The 27,188-nt window shown below is 47.0% G+C and overlaps 1 protein-coding gene across 1 annotated transcript in view; it reads left to right on the top strand.

The window, feature by feature from the left end:
• shtn1 (shootin 1) overlaps positions 1-26,499 on the top strand; it is a 65,062-nt gene extending 38,563 nt beyond the window's left edge. Inside the window, exons 14-17 of the mRNA XM_080493907.1 lie at positions 2,447-2,538; positions 18,426-18,476; positions 22,898-23,030; positions 26,041-26,499. Of these exons, the coding sequence (XP_080350033.1) occupies positions 2,447-2,538; positions 18,426-18,476; positions 22,898-23,030; positions 26,041-26,048 (284 nt within the window). The 3' untranslated portion in view covers positions 26,049-26,499. The remainder of the gene's footprint in view (positions 1-2,446; positions 2,539-18,425; positions 18,477-22,897; positions 23,031-26,040) is intronic.
• The last annotated feature ends 689 nt before the right edge of the window (positions 26,500-27,188 follow it).

Raw genomic sequence — 27,188 nt, 5'->3', positions numbered from 1 at the left:
CCTGCAGCTCAGATAGTCCGAGCTGTGTCCCCCCCCGTCTCTCTGCATGTTCATTTGGGATTTGATTCTGTTCACGGCCGTTTGGTCTGGTGTGTTTGGAGGCGGAGCCGCTCTGCTCTTTCTTTCTCCGTTCAGACTTTATGATTCAGACCTTTGTCCCGCAGTCCAAAGCAGAAGGACAAATCCAACAGACGGAGCGTGAGACATTCAGACTGCAGCGTTCGGTCTGCTTGGTCAAGATGCTAAATTCTTCCATTTGTGCAAACAAAGAGGAAGCCTTGACCCGCTGGAGCAGGTGAGACGGAGACGCTGACGGAGCGGGCTGAACCGTGTCCTCAGGGTGGAGAACAGGTTCTGAATGTGCGTCCTCAATTGGACACTACGCAGGGTATTTGTTGGAATCACACAGAGGACTGAATAGGAGCCGTCCAAGGATCTTCCTCCTCTGACACCTGAAGAATAGACTCGTTTGGAGGGAAATATTTCACCATTACTTTTACACAAAGTGCTTTTTGTGCCACATTTTAAAGACGTGGTACGAACAGTGGTACTATTGTGTACCGGTCAAAGACTCGAGGTACTAAATTAAATATTCACATTTCTCTGCAAATTGAGCGGCGCCAGAGCGGAATGTGGTTCCTCCTGGAGGAGAAGGAAGAAGTCCTGAAAGCACAGAGTGAACGCCACAGCAACAGTCTGGGATGTTAGAAGGCTGCACACACCCATCAGCATTCACAATTCATGCTGCTGCCTCTCAACACACACCCATCAGCATTCACAAGTCATGCTGCTGCCTCTCAACACACACCCATCAGCATTCACAATTAATACTGCTGCCTCTCAACACACACCCATCAGCATTCACAAGTCATGCTGCGGCCTCTCAACACACACCCATCAGCATTCACAATTCATGCTGCTGCCTCTCAACACACACCCATCAGCATTCACAAGTCATGCTGCTGCCTCTCAACACACACCCATCAGCATTCACAATTAATACTGCTGCCTCTCAACACACACCCATCAGCATTCACAATTAATACTGCTGCCTCTCAACACACACCCATCAGCATTCACAATTCATGCTGCGGCCTCTCAACACACACCCATCAGCATTCACAATTCATGCTGCTGCCTCTCAACACACACCCATCAGCATTCACAATTCATGCTGCTGCCTCTCAACACATACCACCCAGTGAAGAGGACAGAAGGTCCTCCGTCCTCTGTCCTCCGACCTCCATCCTCTGTCCTCCGTCCTCCATCCTCCGACCTCCGTCCTCCGTCCTCAGACCTCCGTCCTCCATCCTCTGTCCTCCATCCTCTGTCCTCCGTCCTCCATCCTCCGACCTCCATCCTCCATCCTCCGTCCTCTGTCCTCCGTCCTCCATCCTCCGACCTCCGTCCTCCATCCTCTGTCCTCCGTCCTCCATCCTCCGACCTCCGTCCTCCATCCTCCGACCTCCGTCCTCCGTCCTCTGTCCTCCGTCCTCCGTCCTCCGACCTCCGACCTCCATCCTCCATCCTCCGTCCTCCGTCCTCTGTTCTCCGTCCTCTGTCCTCCGTCCTCCGTCCTCCGACCTCCGACTTCCATCCTCCATCCTCCGACCTCCGTCCTCCGTCCTCTGTCCTCCGTCCTCCGACCTATGACCTCCATCCTCCATCCTCCGACCTCCGTCCTCCGTCCTCTGTCCTCCGTCCTCCGTCCTCCGACCTCCATCCTCCGTCCTCCGTCCTCTGTCCTCTGTCCTCACTGCAGCAGGAATCTGGTCAGGACTAGTAGTGTCATGACCACACACACACACACACACACACACACACACACACACACACACACACACACACACACACACACACACACACACACACACACACACACACACACACACACACACACACACACACACACACACACACACACAGCTCGTTAACATGTCAGAGGGCGGAGTGACGGGATGTCCCTGAACGCATCACCCAGAGCTCTGAGCCACGAGGCCGTTGGACCTTCGGACCTCCACAGTCTACCTGCTTCCAGAACCTTCCCTCTGAACTGCAGCAGCTCACAGCCCACCTGCTTCCAGAACCTTTCCTCTGAACTGCAGCAGCTCACAGCCCACCTGCTTCCAGAACCTTTCCTCTGAACTGCAGCAGCTCACAGCCCACCTGCTTCCAGAACCTTCCCTCTGAACTGCTGCAGCTCACAGCCTACCTGCTTCCAGAACCTTCCCTCTGAACTGCTGCAGCTCACAGCCCACCTGCTTCCAGAACCTTCCCTCTGAACTGCTGCAGCTCACGGCCGTCTGCGCAGACAGGGGGCGGAGTCACCACAGTGGTCCGGTTCAGTTTGGCTCTGGACGGCCGCCCACTGATGAGCGTGAGCAGTGAGGCTCCGGTCCAGTTTGAGGGTGTCCTGGTTCTGGTTCTAACATTGTGTCTCTGCCAGAGGCTGACCCCAGGCAGCAGGCGGTGGAGGAAATGATGCAAAGGATCAAGAAGGGAGTCCAACTCCGTCCGGCCAGCAGACCCAGGAGACAGGTAACTCCACCTTTCTCTGCTTTTCACACAGGAATCCATAGGCCATAACATTAGGACCACTGATGGTCAGCTGGATTATCATGACACTTGTTAGTGGGTGGGATCAGTCTGAACCTCCATCAGTCTGAACCTCCGTCAGTCTGAACCTCCGTCAGTCTGAACCTCCATCAGTCTGAACCTCCATCAGTCTGAACCTCCATCAGTCTGAACCTCCGTCAGTCTGAACCTCCATCAGTCTGAACCTCCATCAGTCTGAACCTCCATCAGTAAACCTCCATCAGTCTGAACCTCCGTCAGTCTAAAACCTCCATCAGTCTGAACATCCATCAGTAAACCTTCATCAGTCTGAACCTCCATCAGTCTGAACCTCCATCAGTCGGAACCTCCATCAGTCTAAACCTCCATCAGTAAACCTCTGTCAGTCTGAACCTCGATCAGTCTGAACCTCCATCAGTAAACCTCTGTCAGTCTGAACCTCCATCAGTCTGAACCTCCATCAGTAAACCTCCATCAGTCTGAACCTCCATCAGTCTGAACCTCCATCAGTAAACCTCTGTCAGTCTGAACCTCCATCAGTCTGAACCTCCATCAGTCTGAACCTCCATCAGTCTGAACCTCCGTCAGTCTGAACCTCCATCAGTCTGAACCTCCATCAGTCTGAACCTCCATCAGTAAACCTTCATCAGTAAACCTTCATCAGTCTGAACCTCCATCAGTCTGAACCTCCATCAGTAAACCTCCATCAGTAAACCTCCATCAGTCTGAACCTCCATCAGTCTGAACCTCCATCAGTAAACCTCCATCAGTAAACCTCCATCAGTCTGAACCTCCTTCAGTAAACCTCCATCAGTCTGAACCTCCATCAGTCTGAACCTCCATCAGTAAACCTCCATCAGTAAACCTCCATCAGTCTGAACCTCCATCAGAAAACCTCCATCAGTCTGAACCTCCGTTAGTCTGAACCTCCGTCAGTCTGAACCTCCATCAGTCTGAACCTCCATCAGTCTGAAGCTCCATCAGTAAACCTTCATCAGTCTGAACCTCCATCAGTAAACCTCCATCAGTCTAAACCTCCATCAGTCTGAACCTCCATCAGTCTGAACCTCCGTCAGTCTGAACCTCCATCAGTAAACCTCCATCAGTCTGAACCTCCGTCAGTCTGAACCTCCATCAGAAAACCTCCGTCAGTCTGAACCTCCATCAGAAAACCTCCATCAGTCTGAACCTCCGTTAGTCTGAACCTCCGTCAGTCTGAACCTCCATCAGTCTGAACCTCCATCAGAAAACCTTCATCAGTCTGAACCTCCATCAGTCTGAACCTCCGTCAGTCTGAACCTCCATCAGAAAACCTTCATCAGTCTGAACCTCCATCAGTCTGAACCTCCGTCAGTCTGAACCTCCATCAGTCTGAACCTCCATCAGTCTGAACCTCCGTCAGTCTGAACCTTCATCAGTCTGAACCTCCATCAGTCTGAACCTCCATCAGTCTGAACAACCACCATCGGAGACTTCCTAAAGGAGTTAGTAAAGGAGTTAGGAGGCTTCCTAAAGGAGTTAGCAAAGGTGTTAGGAGGCTTCCTAAAGGAGTTAGTAAAGGAGTTAGGAGGCTTCCTAAAGGAGTTAGTAAAGGTGTTAGGAAGCTTCCTAAAGGAGTTAGGAAAGGTGTTAGGAGGCTTCCTAAAGGAGTTAGTGAAAGGTGTTAGGAGGCTTCCTAAAGGAGTTAGTGAAAGGTGTTAGGAGGCTTCCTAAAGGAGTTAGTGAAAGGTGTTAGGAGGCTTCCTAAAGGAGTTAGTAAAGGTGTTAGGAAGCTTCCTAAAGGAGTTAGTGAAAGGTGTTAGGAGGCTTCCTAAAGGAGTTAGTGAAAGGTGTTAGGAGACTTCCTAAAGGAGTTAGGAAAGGTGTTAGGAGGCTTCCTAAAGGAGTTAGTGAAAGGAGTTAGGAGGCTTCCTAAAGGAGTTAGTGAAAGGTGTTAGGAGGCTTCCTAAAGGAGTTAGTGAAAGGAGTTAGGAGGCTTCCTAAAGGAGTTAGTGAAAGGTGTTAGGAGGCTTCCTAAAGGAGTTAGTAAAGGTGTTAGGAAGCTTCCTAAAGGAGTTAGTGAAAGGTGTTAGGAGGCTTCCTAAAGGAGTTAGTGAAAGGTGTTAGGAGACTTCCTAAAGGAGTTAGGAAAGGTGTTAGGAGGCTTCCTAAAGGAGTTAGTGAAAGGTGTTAGGAGACTTCCTAAAGGAGTTAGGAAAGGTGTTAGGAGGCTTCCTAAAGGAGTTAGGAAAGGTGTTAGGAGGCTTCCTAAAGGAGTTAGTGAAAGGTGTTAGGAGGCTTCCTAAAGGAGTTAGGAAAGGTGTTAGGAGGCTTCCTAAAGGAGTTAGGAAAGGTGTTAGGAGGCTTCCTAAAGGAGTTAGTGAAAGGTGTTAGGAGGCTTCCTAAAGGAGTTAGGAAAGGTGTTAGGAGGCTTCCTAAAGGAGTTAGGAAAGGTGTTAGGAGGCTTCCTAAAGGAGTTAGGAAAGGTGTTAGGAGGCTTCCTAAAGGAGTTAGTGAAAGGAGTTAGGAGGCTTCCTAAAGGAGTTAGTGAAAGGTGTTAGGAGACTTCCTAAAGGAGTTAGGAAAGGTGTTAGGAGGCTTTTGTAACTTACATGATCTGCTCCTTGTTCAGTCATCCTGAGTTTCCCTGAACGCTCCGATGAGCGGGTTCCTTTAAATGTTGTCGCCGCAAGGAATTGTGGGGGAACATGAGCTGGTCTCCTCTGGTAAAGGAACCATCAGTGGTTCCTAGGATAAAGGAGGTTCTAAAGGAAGCATCAGTGGTTCCTAGGCTGAAGGAGGTTCTAAAGGAAGCATCAGTGGTTCCCAGGCTGAAGGAGGTTCTAAAGGAAGCATCAGTGGTTCCTAGGCTGAAGGAGGTTCTAAAGGAAGCATCAGTGGTTCCCAGGCTGAAGGAGGTTCTAAAGGAAGCATCAGTGGTTCCCAGGCTGAAGGAGGTTCTAAAGGAAGCATCAGTGGTTCCCAGGCTGAAGGAGGTTCTAAAGGAAGCATCAGTGGTTCCCAGGCTGAAGGAGGTTCTAAAGGAAGCTTCGGTGGTTCCTAGGCTGAAGGAGGTTCTAAAGGAAGCATCAGTGGTTCCTAGGCTGAAGGAGGTTCTAAAGGAAGCATTGAGCCTGTTTTCCTCAGCGTAGTGAGAGTTCCGATGACATCTCCTACTTGTGAACACTCCTCCATGAGCAGCAGCCGGCCCAACGCGGAGAACAGACACGTTTTCAGCTGAGCGACACTAAAGCAGCTCACCACCTGGACCACCTGGACCACCCGGACCACCCGGACCACCTGGACCACCTGGACCACCCGGACCACCCGGACCACCTGGACCACCTGGACCACCTGGACCACCCGGACCACCCGGACCACCCGGACCACCTGGACCACCCGGACCACCCGGACCACCCGGACCACCTGGACCACCCGGACCACCCGGACCACCTGGACCACCCGGACCACCCGGACCACCCGGACCACCCGGACCACCCGGACCACCTGGACCACCCGGACCACCCGGACCACCCGGACCACCCGGACCACCTGGACCACCCGGACCACCCGGACCACCCGGACCACCTGGACCACCCGGACCACCCGGACCACCCGGACCACCCGGACCACCTGGACCACCCGGACCACCCGGACCACCCGGACCACCCGGACCACCTGGACCACCCGGACCACCTGGACCGGACCAACCATCCCAGTATCCTCATGTGGTGTTCTGAGATATTGATGTTGAGATGAGGTTAATCTCAGACCCCCAGATTAACCGAGCAGAACGTTTCATTAAAATGGACTTCCTGCTGAGATTATATTCATCTTCACTACTAATTCTTTGATCTTTGGAAAATATCGTCAGGTACACTGTGTACTACCAAAACAAAGTAAAGTCTCATGCTTTACCAGCTGAGCTGGACGGGGGACATGAACCCTCTACCTAGAGCCTGAGAGTCTCGTGCTCTACCAGCTGAGCTGGACGGGGGACATGAACTAATACAATAAAATACTCAGTGTTACTCAGCATTTGTTTCTAAGAAGAAATAATGATAAACTGAAATATATAGAGAGTTGGGGGGCAGAGACTGAAGAAATGAGAAGGAGACGGAGGACATGAGAAGGAGACTGGAGACATGAGAATGAGACGGAGGATATGAGAAGGAGGCTGAATACATGAGAATGAGACGGAGGATATGAGAAGGAGACTGGAGACATGAGAAGGAGGCTGAGACTGAAGACATGAGAAGGAGGCTGAAGACATGAGAAGGAGACTGAAGACATGAGAAGGAGACTGGAGACATGAGAAGGAGACGGAGGACATGAGAAGGAGACTGGAGACATGAGAAGGAGGCTGAGACTGAAGACATGAGAAGGAGGCTGAAGACATGAGAAGGAGACTGGAGACATGAGAAGGAGACTGAAGACATGAGAAGGAGGCTGAAGACATGATAAGGAGGCTGAGACTGAAGACATGAGAAGGAGGCTGAAGACATGATAATGAGACTGAAGACATGAGAAGGAGACTGGAGACATGAGAAGGGGCTGAATACATGAGAAGGAGACTGGAGACATGAAAAGGAGACTGAAGACATGAGAAGGAGACTGGAGACATGAGAAGGAGACTGGATACATGAGAGTTTTGTTGTGTATTGTTGAGCGTATACTGTATGAGACTGGAGACATGAGAAGGAGACTGGAGACATGAGAATGAGGCTGAGGACATGAGAGTTTTGTTGTGTATTGTTGAGCGTATACTGGTTGAGACTGGAGACATGAGAAGGAGACTGGAGACATGATAATGAGGCTGAGGACATGAGAGCTTTGTTGTGTATTGTTGAGCGTATACTGTATGAGACTGGAGACATGAGAAGGAGACTGGAGACATGAGAATGAGGCTGAGGACATGAGAGTTTTGTTGTGTATTGTTGAGCGTATACTGTTTGAGACTGAAGACATGAGAAGGAGACTGGAGACATGAGAAGGAGACTGAAGACATGAGAAGGAGACTGGAGACATGAGAAGGAGACTGGAGACATGAGACGGAGACTGGAGACATGAGAGTTTTGTTGTGTATTGTTGAGCGTATACTGTTTGAGACTGGATACATGAGAAGGAGGCTGAGGACATGAGAGTTTTGTTGTGTATTGTTGAGCGTATACTGTTTGAGACTGAAGACATGAGAAGGAGACTGGAGACATGAGAAGGAGACTGGAGACATGAGAAGGAGACTGAAGACATGAGAATGAGGCTGGAGACATGAGAGTTTTGTTGTGTATTGTTGAGCGTATACTTTTTGAGACTGGAGACATGAGAAGGAGACTGGAGACATGAGAATGAGGCTGGAGACATGATAGTTTTGTTGTGTATTGTTGAGCGTATACTGTTTGAGACTGGAGACATGAGAGTTTTGTTGTGTATTGTTGAGCGTATACTGTTTGAGACTGGAGACATGAGACGGAGATTGGAGACATGAGAGTTTTGTTGTGTATTGTTGAGCGTATACTGGTTGAGACTGGAGACATGAGACGGAGACTGGAGACATGAGAAGGAGACTGGAGACATGAGAAAGAGACTGGAGACATGAGAATGAGGCTGAGCACATGAGAGTTTTGTTGTGTATTGTTGAGCGTATACTGTTTGAGACTGGAGACATGAGACGGAGACTGGAGACATGAGAAGGAGACTGGAGACATGATAAGGAGACTGGAGACATGAGAATGAGGCTGAGCACATGAGAGTTTTGTTGTGTATTGTTGAGCGTATACTGTATGAGACTGGAGACATGAGAAGGAGACTGGAGACATGAGAATGAGGCTGAGGACATGAGAGTTTTGTTGTGTATTGTTGAGCGTATACTGGTTGAGACTGGAGACATGAGAAGGAGACTGGAGACATGAGAATGAGGCTGAGGACATGAGAGCTTTGTTGTGTATTGTTGAGCGTATACTGTATGAGACTGGAGACATGAGAAGGAGACTGGAGACATGAGTATGAGGCTGAGGACATGAGAGCTTTGTTGTGTATTGTTGAGCGTATACTGGTTGAGACTGGAGACATGAGAGTTTTGTTGTGTATTGTTGAGCGTATACTGTTTGAGACTGAAGACATGAGAAGGAGACTGGAGACATGAGAAGGAGACTGGAGACATGAGAGTTTTGTTGTGTATTGTTGAGCGTATACTGTTTGAGACTGGAGACATGAGAAGGAGGCTGAGGACATGAGAGTTTTGTTGTGTATTGTTGGGCGTATACTGTTTGAGACTGAAGACATGAGAAGGAGACTGGAGACATGAGAAGGAGACTGGAGACATGAGAAGGAGACTGAAGACATGAGAATGAGGCTGGAGACATGAGAGTTTTGTTGTGTATTGTTGAGCGTATACTTTTTGAGACTGGAGACATGAGAAGGAGACTGGAGACATGAGAATGAGGCTGGAGACATGATAGTTTTGTTGTGTATTGTTGAGCGTATACTGTTTGAGACTGGAGACATGAGAGTTTTGTTGTGTATTGTTGAGCGTATACTGTTTGAGACTGGAGACATGAGACGGAGATTGGAGACATGAGAGTTTTGTTGTGTATTGTTGAGCGTATACTGGTTGAGACTGGAGACATGAGACGGAGACTGGAGACATGAGAAGGAGACTGGAGACATGAGAAGGAGACTGGAGACATGAGAATGAGGCTGAGCACATGAGAGTTTTGTTGTGTATTGTTGAGCGTATACTGTTTGAGACTGGAGACATGAGACGGAGACTGGAGACATGATAATGAGGCTGAGCACATGAGAGTTTTGTTGTGTATTGTTGAGCGTATACTGTTTGAGACTGGAGACATGAGAAGGAGACTGGAGACATGAGAATGAGGCTGGAGACATGATAGTTTTGTTGTGTATTGTTGAGCGTATACTGTTTGAGACTGGAGACATGAGAGTTTTGTTGTGTATTGTTGAGCGTATACTGTTTGAGACTGGAGACATGAGACGGAGATTGGAGACATGAGAGTTTTGTTGTGTATTGTTGAGCGTATACTGGTTGAGACTGGAGACATGAGACGGAGACTGGAGACATGAGAAGGAGACTGGAGACATGAGAATGAGGCTGAGCACATGAGAGTTTTGTTGTGTATTGTTGAGCGTATACTGTTTGAGACTGGAGACATGAGACGGAGATTGGAGACATGAGAGTTTTGTTGTGTATTGTTGAGCGTATACTGGTTGAGACTGGAGACATGAGACGGAGACTGGAGACATGAGAAGGAGACTGGAGACATGAGAAGGAGACTGGAGACATGAGAAGGAGACTGGAGACATGAGAATGAGGCTGAGGACATGAGAGCTTTGTTGTGTATTGTTGAGCGTATACTGGTTGAGACTGGAGACATGAGAGCTTTGTTGTGTATTGTTGAGCGTATACTGGTTGAGACTGGAGACATGAGAAGGAGACTGAAGACATGAGACGGAGACTGGAGACATGAGAGTTTTGTTGTGTATTGTTGAGCGTATACTGTTTGAGACTGGAGACATGAGAAGGAGGCTGAGGACATGAGAGTTTTGTTGTGTATTGTTGAGCGTATACTGTTTGAGACTGAAGACATGAGAAGGAGACTGGAGACATGAGAAGGAGACTGAAGACATGAGACGGAGACTGGAGACATGAGAGTTTTGTTGTGTATTGTTGAGCGTATACTGTTTGAGACTGGAGACATGAGAAGGAGACTGGAGACATGAGAATGAGGCTGGAGACATGAGAGTTTTGTTGTGTATTGTTGAGCGTATACTGTTTGAGACTGGAGACATGAGAGTTTTGTTGTGTATTGTTGAGCGTATACTGTTTGAGACTGGAGACATGAGAAGGAGACTGGAGACATGAGAATGAGGCTGGAGACATGAGAGTTTTGTTGTGTATTGTTGAGCGTATACTGTTTGAGACTGGAGACATGAGAGTTTTGTTGTGTATTGTTGAGCGTATACTGGTTGAGACTGGAGACATGAGAAGGAGACTGGAGACATGATAATGAGGCTGAGCACATGAGAGTTTTGTTGTGTATTGTTGAGCGTATACTGTTTGAGACTGGAGACATGAGAAGGAGACTGGAGACATGAGAAGGAGACTGGAGACATGAGAAGGAGACTGGAGACATGAGAATGAGGCTGAGCACATGAGAGTTTTGTTGTGTATTGTTGAGCGTATACTGTATGAGACTGGAGACATGAGAAGGAGACTGGAGACATGAGAAGGAGACTGGAGACATGAGAAGGAGACTGGAGACTTGAGAATGAGGCTGAGCACATGAGAGTTTTGTTGTGTATTGTTGAGCGTATACTGTATGAGACTGGAGACATGAGAAGGAGACTGGAGACATGAGAATGAGGCTGAGCACATGAGAGTTTTGTTGTGTATTGTTGAGCGTATACTGTATGAGACTGGAGACATGAGAAGGAGACTGGAGACATGAGAATGAGGCTGAGCACATGAGAGTTTTGTTGTGTATTGTTGAGCGTATACTGTTTGAGACTGGAGACATGAGAAGGAGGCTGAGGACATGAGAGTTTTGTTGTGTATTGTTGAGCGTATACTGTTTGAGACTGAAGACATGAGACGGAGACTGGAGACATGAGAATGAGGCTGGAGACATGAGAGTTTTGTTGTGTATTGTTGAGCGTATACTGGTTGAGACTGGAGACATGAGAAGGAGACTGAAGACATGAGACGGAGACTGGAGACATGAGAGTTTTGTTGTGTATTGTTGAGCGTATACTGGTTGAGACTGGAGACATGAGAAGGAGACTGGAGACATGATAATGAGGCTGAGCACATGAGAGTTTTGTTGTGTATTGTTGAGCGTATACTGTTTGAGACTGGAGACATGAGAAGGAGGCTGAGGACATGAGAGTTTTGTTGTGTATTGTTGAGCGTATACTGTATGAGACTGAAGACATGAGAAGGAGACTGGAGACATGAGAAGGAGACTGGAGACATGAGAAGGAGACTGAAGACATGAGACGGAGACTGGAGACATGAGAGTTTTGTTGTGTATTGTTGAGCGTATACTGTTTGAGACTGGAGACATGAGAAGGAGACTGGAGACATGAGAATGAGGCTGGAGACATGAGAGTTTTGTTGTGTATTGTTGAGCGTATACTGTTTGAGACTGGAGACATGAGAGTTTTGTTGTGTATTGTTGAGCGTATACTGTTTGAGACTGGAGACATGAGACGGAGATTGGAGACATGAGAGTTTTGTTGTGTATTGTTGAGCGTATACTGGTTGAGACTGGAGACATGAGACGGAGACTGGAGACATGAGAAGGAGACTGGAGACATGAGAAGGAGACTGGAGACATGAGAATGAGGCTGAGCACATGAGAGTTTTGTTGTGTATTGTTGAGTGTATACTGTATGAGACTGGAGACATGAGAAGGAGACTGGAGACATGAGAAGGAGACTGGAGACATGAGAAGGAGACTGGAGACATGAGAATGAGGCTGAGCACATGAGAGTTTTGTTGTGTATTGTTGAGCGTATACTGGTTGAGACTGGAGACATGAGAATGAGACTGGAGACATGAGAAGGAGGCTGGAGACATGATAGTTTTGTTGTGTATTGTTGAGCGTATACTGTTTGAGACTGGAGACATGAGAGTTTTGTTGTGTATTGTTGAGCGTATACTGTTTGAGACTGGAGACATGAGACGGAGATTGGAGACATGAGAGTTTTGTTGTGTATTGTTGAGCGTATACTGGTTGAGACTGGAGACATGAGACGGAGACTGGAGACATGAGAAGGAGACTGGAGACATGAGAAGGAGACTGGAGACATGAGAATGAGGCTGAGCACATGAGAGTTTTGTTGTGTATTGTTGAGCGTATACTGTTTGAGACTGGAGACATGAGACGGAGACTGGAGACATGATAATGAGGCTGAGCACATGAGAGTTTTGTTGTGTATTGTTGAGCGTATACTGTTTGAGACTGGAGACATGAGAAGGAGACTGGAGACATGAGAATGAGGCTGGAGACATGATAGTTTTGTTGTGTATTGTTGAGCGTATACTGTTTGAGACTGGAGACATGAGAGTTTTGTTGTGTATTGTTGAGCGTATACTGTTTGAGACTGGAGACATGAGACGGAGATTGGAGACATGAGAGTTTTGTTGTGTATTGTTGAGCGTATACTGGTTGAGACTGGAGACATGAGACGGAGACTGGAGACATGAGAAGGAGACTGGAGACATGAGAATGAGGCTGAGCACATGAGAGTTTTGTTGTGTATTGTTGAGCGTATACTGTTTGAGACTGGAGACATGAGACGGAGATTGGAGACATGAGAGTTTTGTTGTGTATTGTTGAGCGTATACTGGTTGAGACTGGAGACATGAGACGGAGACTGGAGACATGAGAAGGAGACTGGAGACATGAGAAGGAGACTGGAGACATGAGAAGGAGACTGGAGACATGAGAATGAGGCTGAGGACATGAGAGCTTTGTTGTGTATTGTTGAGCGTATACTGGTTGAGACTGGAGACATGAGAGCTTTGTTGTGTATTGTTGAGCGTATACTGGTTGAGACTGGAGACATGAGAAGGAGACTGAAGACATGAGACGGAGACTGGAGACATGAGAGTTTTGTTGTGTATTGTTGAGCGTATACTGTTTGAGACTGGAGACATGAGAAGGAGGCTGAGGACATGAGAGTTTTGTTGTGTATTGTTGAGCGTATACTGTTTGAGACTGAAGACATGAGAAGGAGACTGGAGACATGAGAAGGAGACTGGAGACATGAGAAGGAGACTGAAGACATGAGACGGAGACTGGAGACATGAGAGTTTTGTTGTGTATTGTTGAGCGTATACTGTTTGAGACTGGAGACATGAGAAGGAGACTGGAGACATGAGAATGAGGCTGGAGACATGAGAGTTTTGTTGTGTATTGTTGAGCGTATACTGTTTGAGACTGGAGACATGAGAAGGAGGCTGGAGACATGAGAGTTTTGTTGTGTATTGTTGAGCGTATACTGTTTGAGACTGGAGACATGAGAGTTTTGTTGTGTATTGTTGAGCGTATACTGGTTGAGACTGGAGACATGAGAAGGAGACTGGAGACATGATAATGAGGCTGAGCACATGAGAGTTTTGTTGTGTATTGTTGAGCGTATACTGTTTGAGACTGGAGACATGAGAAGGAGACTGGAGACATGAGAAGGAGACTGGAGACATGAGAAGGAGACTGGAGACATGAGAATGAGGCTGAGCACATGAGAGTTTTGTTGTGTATTGTTGAGCGTATACTGTATGAGACTGGAGACATGAGAAGGAGACTGGAGACATGAGAAGGAGACTGGAGACATGAGAAGGAGACTGGAGACTTGAGAATGAGGCTGAGCACATGAGAGTTTTGTTGTGTATTGTTGAGCGTATACTGTATGAGACTGGAGACATGAGAAGGAGACTGGAGACATGAGAATGAGGCTGAGCACATGAGAGTTTTGTTGTGTATTGTTGAGCGTATACTGTATGAGACTGGAGACATGAGAAGGAGACTGGAGACATGAGAATGAGGCTGAGCACATGAGAGTTTTGTTGTGTATTGTTGAGCGTATACTGTTTGAGACTGGAGACATGAGAAGGAGGCTGAGGACATGAGAGTTTTGTTGTGTATTGTTGAGCGTATACTGTTTGAGACTGAAGACATGAGACGGAGACTGGAGACATGAGAATGAGGCTGGAGACATGAGAGTTTTGTTGTGTATTGTTGAGCGTATACTGGTTGAGACTGGAGACATGAGAAGGAGACTGAAGACATGAGACGGAGACTGGAGACATGAGAGTTTTGTTGTGTATTGTTGAGCGTATACTGGTTGAGACTGGAGACATGAGAAGGAGACTGGAGACATGATAATGAGGCTGAGCACATGAGAGTTTTGTTGTGTATTGTTGAGCGTATACTGTTTGAGACTGGAGACATGAGAAGGAGGCTGAGGACATGAGAGTTTTGTTGTGTATTGTTGAGCGTATACTGTATGAGACTGAAGACATGAGAAGGAGACTGGAGACATGAGAAGGAGACTGGAGACATGAGAAGGAGACTGAAGACATGAGACGGAGACTGGAGACATGAGAGTTTTGTTGTGTATTGTTGAGCGTATACTGTTTGAGACTGGAGACATGAGAAGGAGACTGGAGACATGAGAATGAGGCTGGAGACATGAGAGTTTTGTTGTGTATTGTTGAGCGTATACTGTTTGAGACTGGAGACATGAGAGTTTTGTTGTGTATTGTTGAGCGTATACTGTTTGAGACTGGAGACATGAGACGGAGATTGGAGACATGAGAGTTTTGTTGTGTATTGTTGAGCGTATACTGGTTGAGACTGGAGACATGAGACGGAGACTGGAGACATGAGAAGGAGACTGGAGACATGAGAAGGAGACTGGAGACATGAGAATGAGGCTGAGCACATGAGAGTTTTGTTGTGTATTGTTGAGTGTATACTGTATGAGACTGGAGACATGAGAAGGAGACTGGAGACATGAGAAGGAGACTGGAGACATGAGAAGGAGACTGGAGACATGAGAATGAGGCTGAGCACATGAGAGTTTTGTTGTGTATTGTTGAGCGTATACTGGTTGAGACTGGAGACATGAGAATGAGACTGGAGACATGAGAAGGAGGCTGGAGACATGAGAGTTTTGTTGTGTATTGTTGAGCGTATACTGGTTGAGACTGGAGACATGAGAAGGAGACTGGAGACATGAGAAGGAGACTGGAGACATGAGAATGAGGCTGAGCACATGAGAGTTTTGTTGTGTATTGTTGAGCGTATACTGGTTGAGACTGGAGACATGAGAAGGAGACTGGAGACATGAGAAGGAGACTGGAGACATGAGAAGGAGACTGGAGACATGAGAATGAGACTGGAGACATGAGAAGGAGACTGGAGACATGAGAGTTTTGTTGTGTATTGTTGAGCGTGTACTGTTTGAGACTGGAGACATGAGAAGGAGACTGGAGACATGAGAATGAGGCTGAGCACATGAGAGTTTTGTTGTGTATTGTTGAGCGTATACTGGTTGAGACTGGTGACATGAGAATGAGACTGGAGACATGAGAATTAGGCTGGAGACATGAGAGTTTTGTTGTGTATTGTTGAGCGTATACTGTATGAGGCTGGAGACATGAGAAGGAGACTGGAGACATGAGAAGGAGACTGGAGACATGAGAATGAGGCTGAGCACATGAGAGTTTTGTTGTGTATTGTTGAGCGTATACTGGTTGAGACTGGAGACATGAGAATGAGACTGGAGACATGAGAAGGAGGCTGGAGACATGAGAGTTTTGTTGTGTATTGTTGAGCGTATACTGGTTGAGACTGGAGACATGAGAAGGAGACTGGAGACATGAGAATGAGGCTGGAGACATGAGAGTTTTGTTGTGTATTGTTGAGCGTATACTGTTTGAGACTGGAGACATGAGAGTTTTGTTGTGTATTGTTGAGCGTATACTGTTTGAGACTGGAGACATGAGACGGAGACTGGAGACATGAGAAGGAGACTGGAGACATGAGAAGGAGACTGGAGACATGAGAAGGAGACTGGAGACATGAGAATGAGGCTGAGCACATGAGAGTTTTGTTGTGTATTGTTGAGCGTATACTGGTTGAGACTGGAGACATGAGAATGAGACTGGAGACATGAGAAGGAGGCTGGAGACATGAGAGTTTTGTTGTGTATTGTTGAGCGTATACTGGTTGAGACTGGAGACATGAGAAGGAGACTGGAGACATGAGAAGGAGGCTGGAGACATGAGAGTTTTGTTGTGTATTGTTGAGCGTATACTGGTTGAGACTGGAGACATGAGAAGGAGACTGGAGACATGAGAAGGAGACTGGAGACATGAGAATGAGGCTGAGCACATGAGAGTTTTGTTGTGTATTGTTGAGCGTATACTGGTTGAGACTGGAGACATGAGAAGGAGACTGGAGACATGAGACGGAGACTGGAGACATGAGAAGGAGACTGGAGACATGAGAAGGAGACTGGAGACATGAGAAGGAGACTGGAGACATGAGAGTTTTGTTGTGTATTGTTGAGCGTGTACTGTTTGAGACTGGAGACATGAGAAGGAGACTGGAGACATGAGAATGAGGCTGAGCACATGAGAGTTTTGTTGTGTATTGTTGAGCGTATACTGTATGAGGCTGGAGACATGAGAAGGAGACTGGAGACATGAGAAGGAGACTGGAGACATGAGAATGAGGCTGAGCACATGAGAGTTTTGTTGTGTATTGTTGAGCGTATACTGGTTGAGACTGGAGACATGAGACGGAGACTGGAGACATGAGAAGGAGACTGGAGACATGAGAAGGAGACTGGAGACATGAGAAGGAGACTGGAGACATGAGAATGAGGCTGAGCACATGAGAGTTTTGTTGTGTATTGTTGAGCGTATACTGGTTGAGACTGGAGACATGAGAATGAGACTGGAGACATGAGAAGGAGGCTGGAGACATGAGAGTTTTGTTGTGTATTGTTGAGCGTATACTGGTTGAGACTGGAGACATGAGGAGGAGACTGGAGACATGAGAAGGAGACTGGAGACATGAGAATGAGACTGGAGACATGAGAAGGAGACTGGAGACATGAGAATGAGACTGGAGACATGAGAATGAGGCTGAGCACATGAGAGTTTTGTTGTGTATTGTTGAGCGTATACTGTTTGAGACTGGAGACATGAGACGGAGACTGGAGACATGAGAATGAGACTGGAGACATGAGAATGAGGCTGAGCACATGAGAGTTTTGTTGTGTATTGTTGAGCGTATACTGTATGAGACTGGAGACATGAGAAGGAGACTGGAGACATGAGAAGGAGACTGGAGACATGAGAATGAGGCTGAGCACATGAGAGTTTTGTTGTGTATTGTTGAGCGTATACTGTTTGAGACTGGAGACATGAGAAGGAGACTGGAGACATGAGAAGGAGACTGGAGACATGAGAATGAGACTGGAGACATGAGAATGAGGCTGAGCACATGAGAGTTTTGTTGTGTATTGTTGAGCGTATACTGGTTGAGACTGGAGACATGAGAAGGAGACTGGAGACATGAGAAGGAGACTGGAGACATGAGAATGAGACTGGAGACATGAGAATGAGGCTGAGCACATGAGAGTTTTGTTGTGTATTGTTGAGCGTATACTGTATGAGACTGGAGACATGAGAAGGAGACTGGAGACATGAGAAGGAGACTGGAGACATGAGAATGAGGCTGAGCACATGAGAGTTTTGTTGTGTATTGTTGAGCGTATACTGGTTGAGACTGGAGACATGAGAAGGAGACTGGAGACATGAGAAGGAGACTGGAGACATGAGAAGGAGACTGGAGGCATGAGAAGGAGACTGGAGACATGAGAAGGAGACTGGAGACATGAGAATGAGGCTGAGCACATGAGAGTTTTGTTGTGTATTGTTGAGCGTATACTGTTTGAGACTGTTGAAGCCATCAGTGTGTGGGATTATCTAAGAGCTTCTTGTTTTGATAAAACATGACATATGGCCAAGACATCTTTTAGTCTGCTCGTTCCTCCACCTCAACAACTCCGCCAAATGAGATAGCATTAGGACCTGCTCTACAAGGTAATTAGAAATAATGAGGATGGGAAAATTGATGTGACTCAAAATGATTGTGTGTTGACACATTTGCTTCTTGTAGGAAGCATCCGTCCTCCAGCGTGCTCTCTCTCGCTCTCTCTCTGTGCTAAGAGGTGCAGTTTAGCCTCTAAGTGCTGAATGAGGAAAACGAAGTATAATGTGTGTCAGCCTGCTGTTTATTTACCAGAGCCGCTCTCCTCCCCTCTGCTCTTAGACGGAGCGCCTGCCCTCCAATCCCGCCATTCAGGAACTTAAAGGAATCGTGGTAATGGGACTTAAAACAATCACATGTCCTCACAAGACGTCTCTTACCCCTGGAACTTCCACTGTGGTTCTGCAGCCTTTGTTTTCTGGGTTCTTTTTCTGACATCTGGAGAAGATAGGGAGTTTAGATCCTACAAAATAAAAGAAAAGAGGGAACGTGGTCAAGCAGTTCAGCCGACACCAGTACAGGAGGCCGGCTAGAGGCAAATGAAAGACGTTCAACCAGTCTCCTACTAAATCATTTACATGTATTTAATACTCTTTATTACTAAGATATAATGCCAGATCGGTTTAATACAGATATTTATAAAATACATTTCCAATGGCAGCGTAAACTAATTCGTTTTGAGTATGAATATTTAAAATGAAATATTGCATTTTGAGAATAAACTTTTTATCATTTTGAAATAATAATAATAATAATGAAAAAAAAATAATAATAATAATAAAAATAATAAAAATAATAAAAATAAAAATAATAATAATAATAATAATAATAATAATAATAATAATAATAAAAATAATAATAATAATAATAATAATAATAATAATAATAATAATAATAATAATAATAATAAATATATACATATATATGTAAATATAAAAAAACTGAAACAATTCCGACCATAAGTACGAGTTAACAGTAGTTGTAATGAATGCTAATGCTGATGCTAAAGCCAGCAATTACATTTGGAGGATGACATAGTAGTAGAAGTATTAATGAAAGTAATAATTTACCATCATGTTGCTGTAAGAGTAGTGGGGTTACATTGACCTATCACTGAATTACCTTTTATTCCCAGTAGTATAAACTAGTAACTATGATCAAATAAATCTTCTCAAGGCTGGAACCAGGACATGTACTACATTACTATATATACTACTACATATGAGATGAGGATCAGATGTTCCTCCACCCGTCGGTCTACTCTAATGCAGTCAGTCTACACTGATCAGGACTGACGTGGTGAAGCAACGTGAAACAGTCTTCACCTGGAGAACACAGCTGTCTGTAGTGTTAGGGTGGGTTCTACTGTGGTGATGTGCTGTGTTCTACTGTAGTGTTAGGGTGGGTTCCACTGTGGTGATGTGCTGTGTTCTACTGTAGTGTTAGGGTGGGTTCCACTGTGGTGATGTGCTGTGTTCTACTGTAGTGTTAGGGTGGGTTCCACTGTGGTGATGTGTTGTGTTCTACTGTAGTGTTAGGGTGGGTTCCACTGTGGTGATGTGTTGTGTTCTACTGTAGTGTTAGGGTGGGTTCCACTGTGGTGATGTGCTGTGTTCTACTGTAGTGTTAGGGTGGGTTCCACTGTGGTGATGTGCTGTGTTCTACTGTAGTGTTAGGGTGGGTTCCACTGTGGTGATGTGTTGTGTTCTACTGTAGTGTTAGGGTGGGTTCCACTGTGGTGATGTGTTGTGTTCTACTGTAGTGTTAGGGTGGGTTCCACTGTGGTGATGTGTTGTGTTCTACTGTGGTGATGTGTTGTGTTCTACTGTAGTGTTAGGGTGGGTTCCACTGTGGTGATGTGTTGTGTTCTACTGTAGTGTTAGGGTGGGTTCCACTGTGGTGATGTGTTGTGTTCTACTGTAGTGTTAGGGTGGGTTCCACTGTGGTGATGTGTTGTGTTCTACTGTAGTGTTAGGGTGGGTTCCACTGTGGTGATGTGTTGTGTTCTACTATAGTGTTAGGGTGGGTTCCACTGTGGTGATGTGTTGTGTTCTACTATAGTGTTAGGGTGGGTTCCACTGTGGTGATGTGTTGTGTTCTACTGTGGTGATGTGTTGTGTTCTACTGTAGTGTTAGGGTGGGTTCCACTGTGGTGATGTGTTGTGTTCTACTGTAGTGTTAGGGTGGGTTCCACTGTGGTGATGTGTTGTGTTCTACTGTAGTGTTGGGGTGGGTTCCACTGTGGTGATGTGTTGTGTTCTACTGTAGTGTTAGGGTGGGTTCCACTGTGGTGATGTGTTGTGTTCTACTGTGGTGATGTGTTGTGTTCTACTGTAGTGTTAGGGTGGGTTCCACTGTGGTGATGTGTTGTGTTCTACTGTAGTGTTAGGGTGGGTTCCACTGTGGTGATGTGTTGTGTTCTACTGTAGTGTTAGGGTGGGTTCCACTGTGGTGATGTGTTGTGTTCTACTGTAGTTATAGGGTGGGTTCCACTGTCTTGATGTGTTGTGTTCTACTGTAGTGTTAGGGTGGGTTCCACTGTGGTGATGTGTTCTGTTCTACTGTAGTGTTAGGGTGGGTTCCACTGTGGTGATGTGTTGTGTTCCACTGTAGTGATGTGTTGTGTTCTACTGTAGTGTTAGGGTGGGTTCCACTATGGTGATGTGTTGTGTTCTACTGTAGTGTTAGGGTGGGTTCCACTGTAGTGATGTGTTGTGTTCTACTGTGGTGATGTGTTGTGTTCTACTATAGTGTTAGGGTGGGTTCCACTGTGGTGATGTGTTGTGTTCTACTGTGGTGATGTGTTGTGTTCTACTATAGTGTTAGGGTGGTTTCCACTGTAGTGATGTGTTGTGTTCTACTGTAGTGTTGGGGTGGGTTCCACTGTAGTGATGTGTTGTGTTCTACTGTAGTGTTAGGGTGGGTTCCACTGTAGTGATGTGTTGTGTTCTACTGTAGTGTTAGGGTGGGTTCCACTGTAGTGATGTGTTGTGTTCTACTGTAGTGTTAGGGTGGGTTCCACTGTAGTGATGTGTTGTGTTCTACTGTAGTGTTGGGGTGGGTTCCACTATAGTGATGTGTTGTGTTCTACTGTAGTGTTAGGGTGGGTTCCACTGTAGTGATGTGTTGTGTTCCACTGTGGTGATGTGTTCTGTTCTACTGTAGTGTTAGGGTGGGTTCCACTGTCTTGATGTGTTGTGTTCTACTGTGGTGATGTGTTGTGTTCTACTGTAGTGTTAGGGTGGGTTCCACTGTGGTGATGTGTTGTGTTCTACTGTAGTGTTAGGGTGGGTTCCACTGTAGTGATGTGTTGTGTTCTACTATAGTGATGTGTTGTGTTCCACTGTAGTGATGTGTTGTGTTCTACTGTAGTGTTAGGGTGGGTTCCACTGTGGTGATGTGTTGTGTTCTACTGTAGTGTTAGGGTGGGTTCCACTGTAGTGATGTGTTGTGTTCTACTGTGGTGATGTGTTGTGTTCTACTATAGTGTTAGGGTGGGTTCCACTGTGGTGATGTGTTGTGTTCTACTGTAGTGTTAGGGTGGGTTCCACTGTGGTGATGTGTTGTGTTCTACTGTAGTGTTAGGGTGGGTTCCACTGTGGTGATGTGTTGTGTTCTACTGTAGTGTTAGGGTGGGTTCCACTGTGGTGATGTGCTGTGTTCTACTGTAGTGTTAGGGTGGGTTCCACTGTGGTGATGTGTTGTGTTCTACTGTAGTGTTAGGGTGGGTTCCACTGTGGTGATGTGTTGTGTTCTACTGTAGTGTTAGGGTGGGTTCCACTGTGGTGATGTGTTGTGTTCTACTGTAGCGTTAGGGTGGGTTCCACTGTGGTGATGTGTTGTGTTCTACTGTAGTGTTAGGGTGGGTTCCACTGTAGTGATGTGTTGTGTTCTACTGTGGTGATGTGTTGTGTTCTACTGTAGTGTTAGGGTGGGTTCCACTGTAGTGATGTGTTGTGTTCTACTGTAGTGTTGGGGTGGGTTCCACTATAGTGATGTGTTGTGTTCTACTGTAGTGTTAGGGTGGGTTCCACTGTAGTGATGTGTTGTGTTCCACTGTGGTGATGTGTTGTGTTCTACTGTAGTGTTAGGGTGGGTTCCACTGTAGTGATGTGTTGTGTTCCACTGTAGTGATGTGTTGTGTTCTACTGTAGTGTTAGGGTGGGTTCCACTGTAGTGATGTGTTGTGTTCTACTGTAGTGATGTGTTGTGTTCTACTATAGTGATGTGTTGTGTTCCACTATAGTGTTGTGTTGTGTTCCACTGTAGTGTTGTGTTGTGTTCCACTATAGTGTTGTGTTGTGTTCTACTGTAGTGATGTGTTGTGTTCCACCGTGGTGATGTGTTGTGTTCTACTGTAGTGATGTGTTGTGTTCCACTGTGGTGATGTGTTGTGTTCTACTGTAGTGATGTGTTGTGTTCCACTGTGGTGATGTGTTGTGTTCTACTGTAGTGATGTGTTGTGTTCCACTGTGGTGATGTGTTGTGTTCTACTGTAGTGATGTGTTGTGTTCTACTGTAGTGATGTGTTGTGTTCCACCGTGGTGATGTGTTGTGTTCTACTGTAGTGATGTGTTGTGTTCCACTGTGGTGATGTGTTGTGTTCCACTGTGGTGATGTGTTGTGTTCTACTATAGTGTTGTGTTGTGTTCCACTGTGGTGATGTGTTGTGTTCTACTGTAGTGATGTGTTGTGTTCTACTGTGGTGATGTCTTGTGTTCTACTGTAGTGATGTGTTGTGCTCTACTGTCCAGGAGAAGTTCTCTGCACCGCCCCCCCAAACAAAGACACAGGTGATGTTGAGAACGAACCACGACCATGAGCTGCTCCGCATTCTGCTCAGACGCAGAGACGCCCTGGAGTCTCAGCCTGGAACCATCGACCCTGGTACCTTCCGCCATCATCACTCCACATAGGCACACCTGCACACCTGCACACCTGTATACCTACACACCTGTACACCTGCACACCTGTACACCTGCACACCTGCACACCTACACACCTGTACACCTGCACACCTGCACACCTGCACACCTACACACCTGTATACCTACACACCTGCACACCTGCACACCTACACACCTGTATACCTACACACCTGTACACCTGCACACCTGCACACCTGCACACCTGTATACCTACACACCTGTACACCTGCACACCTGTACACCTGCACACCTGCACACCTACACACCTGTACACCTGCACACCTGCACACCTGCACACCTACACACCTGTATACCTACACACCTGCACACCTGCACACCTACACACCTGTATACCTACACACCTGTACACCTGCACACCTACACACCTGTATACCTACACACCTGCACACCTGCACACCTACACACCTGCACACCTGCACACCTGCACACCTACACACCTGTATACCTACACACCTGTACACCTGCACACCTGCACACCTTTACACCTGTACACCTTTATACCTGCACACCTGCACACCTGCACACCTGTATACCTACACACCTGTATACCTACACACCTGTACACCTGCACACCTGCACACCTGTATACCTACACACCTGTACACCTACACACCTGTATACCTACACACCTGTACACCTGCACACCTGCACACCTGCACACCTACACACCTGTATACCTACACACCTGTACACCTTTATACCTGCACACCTGCACACCTGCACACCTGTATACCTACACACCTGTACACCTGCACACCTGTACACCTGCACACCTACACACCTGTATACCTACACACCTGTATACCTACACACCTGTACACCTGCACACCTGCACACCTACACACCTGTATACCTACACACCTGCACACCTGTATACCTACACACCTACACACCTGTATACCTACACACCTGCACACCTGCACACCTGTATACCTACACACCTGTACACCTGCACACCTGTACACCTGCACACCTACACACCTGTATACCTACACTCCTGTATACCTACACACCTGTACACCTGCACACCTTTACACCTGTACACCTGTACACCTGCACACCTTTACACCTGTACACCTGTATACCTGTACACCTTTATACCTGTACACCTGCACACCTGTACACCTGTACACCTGCACACCTGTATACCTGTACACCTTTATTCCTGTACACCTGCACACCTGTACACCTGTACACCTGTACACCTGTACACCTTTATACCTGTACACCTTTATACCTGTATACCTTTATACCTGTACACCTTTATACCTGTACACCTTTATACCTGTATACCTTTATACCTGTACACCTTTATACCTGCACACCTTTATACCTGCACACCTTTATACCTGTACACCTGTATACCTGTATACCTGTACACCTGTATACCTGCACACCTTTATACCTGTACACCTTTATACCTACACACCTTTATACCTGCACACCTGTACACCTGCACACCTGCACACCTGCACACCTGTATACCTGCACACCTTTATACCTGTACACTTGTATACCTGTACACCTTGATACCTGCACACCTTTATACCTGTACACCTTTCTACCTGTACACCTGTATACCTGCACACCTGTACACCTGCACACCTTGATACCTGCACACCTGTACACCTGCACACCTTGATACCTGCACACCTGTACACCTGTACACCTGCACACCTTGATACCTGCACACCTTTATACCTGTACACCTTGATACCTGCACAACTTTGTACCTGTACACCTGCACACCTGTACACCTGTACACCTGTACACCTGCACACCTTTATACCTGCACACCTTTATACCTGTACACCTTTATACCTACACACCTTTATACTTGCACACCTGTATACCTGCACACCTTTAAACTTGCACACCTTGATACCTGCACACCTTTATACCTGCACACCTTTATACCTGCACACCTTTGTACCTGTACACCTTTGTACCTGTACACCTGCACACCTTTATACCTGTTCACCTTTATACCTGCACACCTGTACACCTGCACACTTTTATACCTGCACACCTTTATACTTGTACACCTTTATACCTGTACACCTTTATACTTGTACACCTTTATACCTGCACACCTTTATACCTGTACACCTTTATACCAGTACACCTTTAGACCTGCACACCTTTATACTTGTACACCTTTATACCTGCACACCTTTATACCTGTACACCTGCACCCCTTTATAGTTGTATACCTGCTCACCTTTATACTTGTATACCTGCTCACCTTTATACCTGCACACCTTTATACTTGTACACCTTTATACCTGCACACCTTTATACCTGTACACCTGCACCCCTTTATAGTTGTATACCTGCTCACCTTTATACTTGTATACCTGCTCACCTTTATACCTGCACACCTTTGTACCTGTACACCTTTATACCTGTACACCTGCACAACTGCACACCTTTATACCTGTACTCCTACACACCTTTATACCTGTACACCTGCACACCTTTATACCTGTACTCCTACACACCTTTATTCCTGCACACCTTTATACCTGTTCACCTTTATACCTGTACACCTGCACACCTTTATACCTGTACATCTGTACACCTGCACACTTTTATACATACACACCTTTATACCTGTACACCTTTATACCTGCACACCTTTATACCTGTACACCTTTATACCTGCACACCTTTATACCTGTACACCTTTATACCTGCTCACCTTTATAATTGTATACCTGCTCACCTTTATATTTGTATACCTACTCACCTTTATACTTGTATACCTGCTCACCTTTATACCTGTTCACCTTTATACCTGTACACCTACACACTATCTCACCTTCACACCTTCACACACTTCACACCTTCACCTCCCTTACATCAGCCCCCACCCTCCCTCCCCCCACCTACACCCCCCCCCCCCCCCCCCCCCCATGCATGCTGATGATGTTTTGCTCTTTGTGCAGGTCCCTGACGGACGCTGGGGCCGGGCCCTGCATCCATCCCACTGGGCCGGGCCCTGCGTCCCACTGGGGCCGGGCCCTGCATCCCACTGGGGCCGGGGCCCTGCGTCCCACTGGGCCGGGCCCTGCGTCCCACTGGGGCGGGCCCTGCGTCCCACTGGGGCGGGCCCTGCGTCCCACTGGGGCCGGGCCCTGCGTCCCACTGGGCCGGGCCCTGCGTCCCACTGGGGCGGGCCCTGCGTCCCACTGGGGCCGGGCCCTGCGTCCCACTGGGCCGGGCCCTGCGTCCGTCCCACTGGGCCGGGCCCTGCATCCCACTGGGCCGGGCCCTGCAGAGCAGAAAGTACTGGTCCTCCCTCTGTTATGCCTCCAGAACTTCTCCTCTCTTCTTTCTCTGCCTGTATTTCGTCCCTGTTCATTTCCTTGATGTACTTATTGTATATTAAACCGTCTGAGACGCTTCGTTTGGTGAGTGTATTTGGTTTTTTGGAGTCTTTTCTTAATTATTTGCTTGGGCTCTGTGGAGCTTCGCTCTCATGGGTGAAGTCGCTCCACCTCCACCTCCACCTCCACCTCCTGGTCTCCCCACCTCCCGCCGCCAGCGGAGCCACGAGGCTGGTTCTGACTTCCTGTGCTGGGTGGAGTTTCTTGTCTCGGCCGTCCTGTTTTGGCTTTCATGTTGATCCGGTTCTCTTCTGGGGTTTTGCCTCCGCCCGGGGTCAGAACCGGCTCTACGGCCCGGTACAGGGTTGGCCCAGGACCCCACCTGTTTGTTTGTTTGTTTGGCCGGCCTGTCACGCCCATCTTTCACTTTATTCTTTTCCTTTTTTTCCTGTGTGTGTGTGTGTGTGTGTGTGTGTGTGTGTGTGTGTGTGTGTGTGTGTGTGTGTGTGTGTGTGTGTGTGTGTGTGTGTGTGTGTGTGTGTGTGTGTGTGTTACACTCGCTTCACCAACAAGAAGAAAACAACCAAATGAGAATTTACTATAAATCGAGTGTTTAAAAATCCTGCTCTTGTCCCCCATGTCCACGGAGATGTCCCCTGAGTGGACACACCTTCCACTCAGTCTGGTCTGGTCGCACACGTTCAGTTTCAGATTAAAAGAAGGTGTGTTCAGTGAAAGTTGAGGATTTCAGTTCCAGACAAGTTTGT

Source organism: Lipophrys pholis, assembly GCF_963383615.2.
Source record: "Lipophrys pholis genome assembly, contig: SCAFFOLD_28, whole genome shotgun sequence".
Taxonomy (NCBI): Eukaryota; Metazoa; Chordata; class Actinopteri; order Blenniiformes; family Blenniidae; genus Lipophrys; species Lipophrys pholis.
Note: the sequence above shows the minus strand (reverse complement) of the source record. Positions and strands in the feature narration are given on the sequence as shown.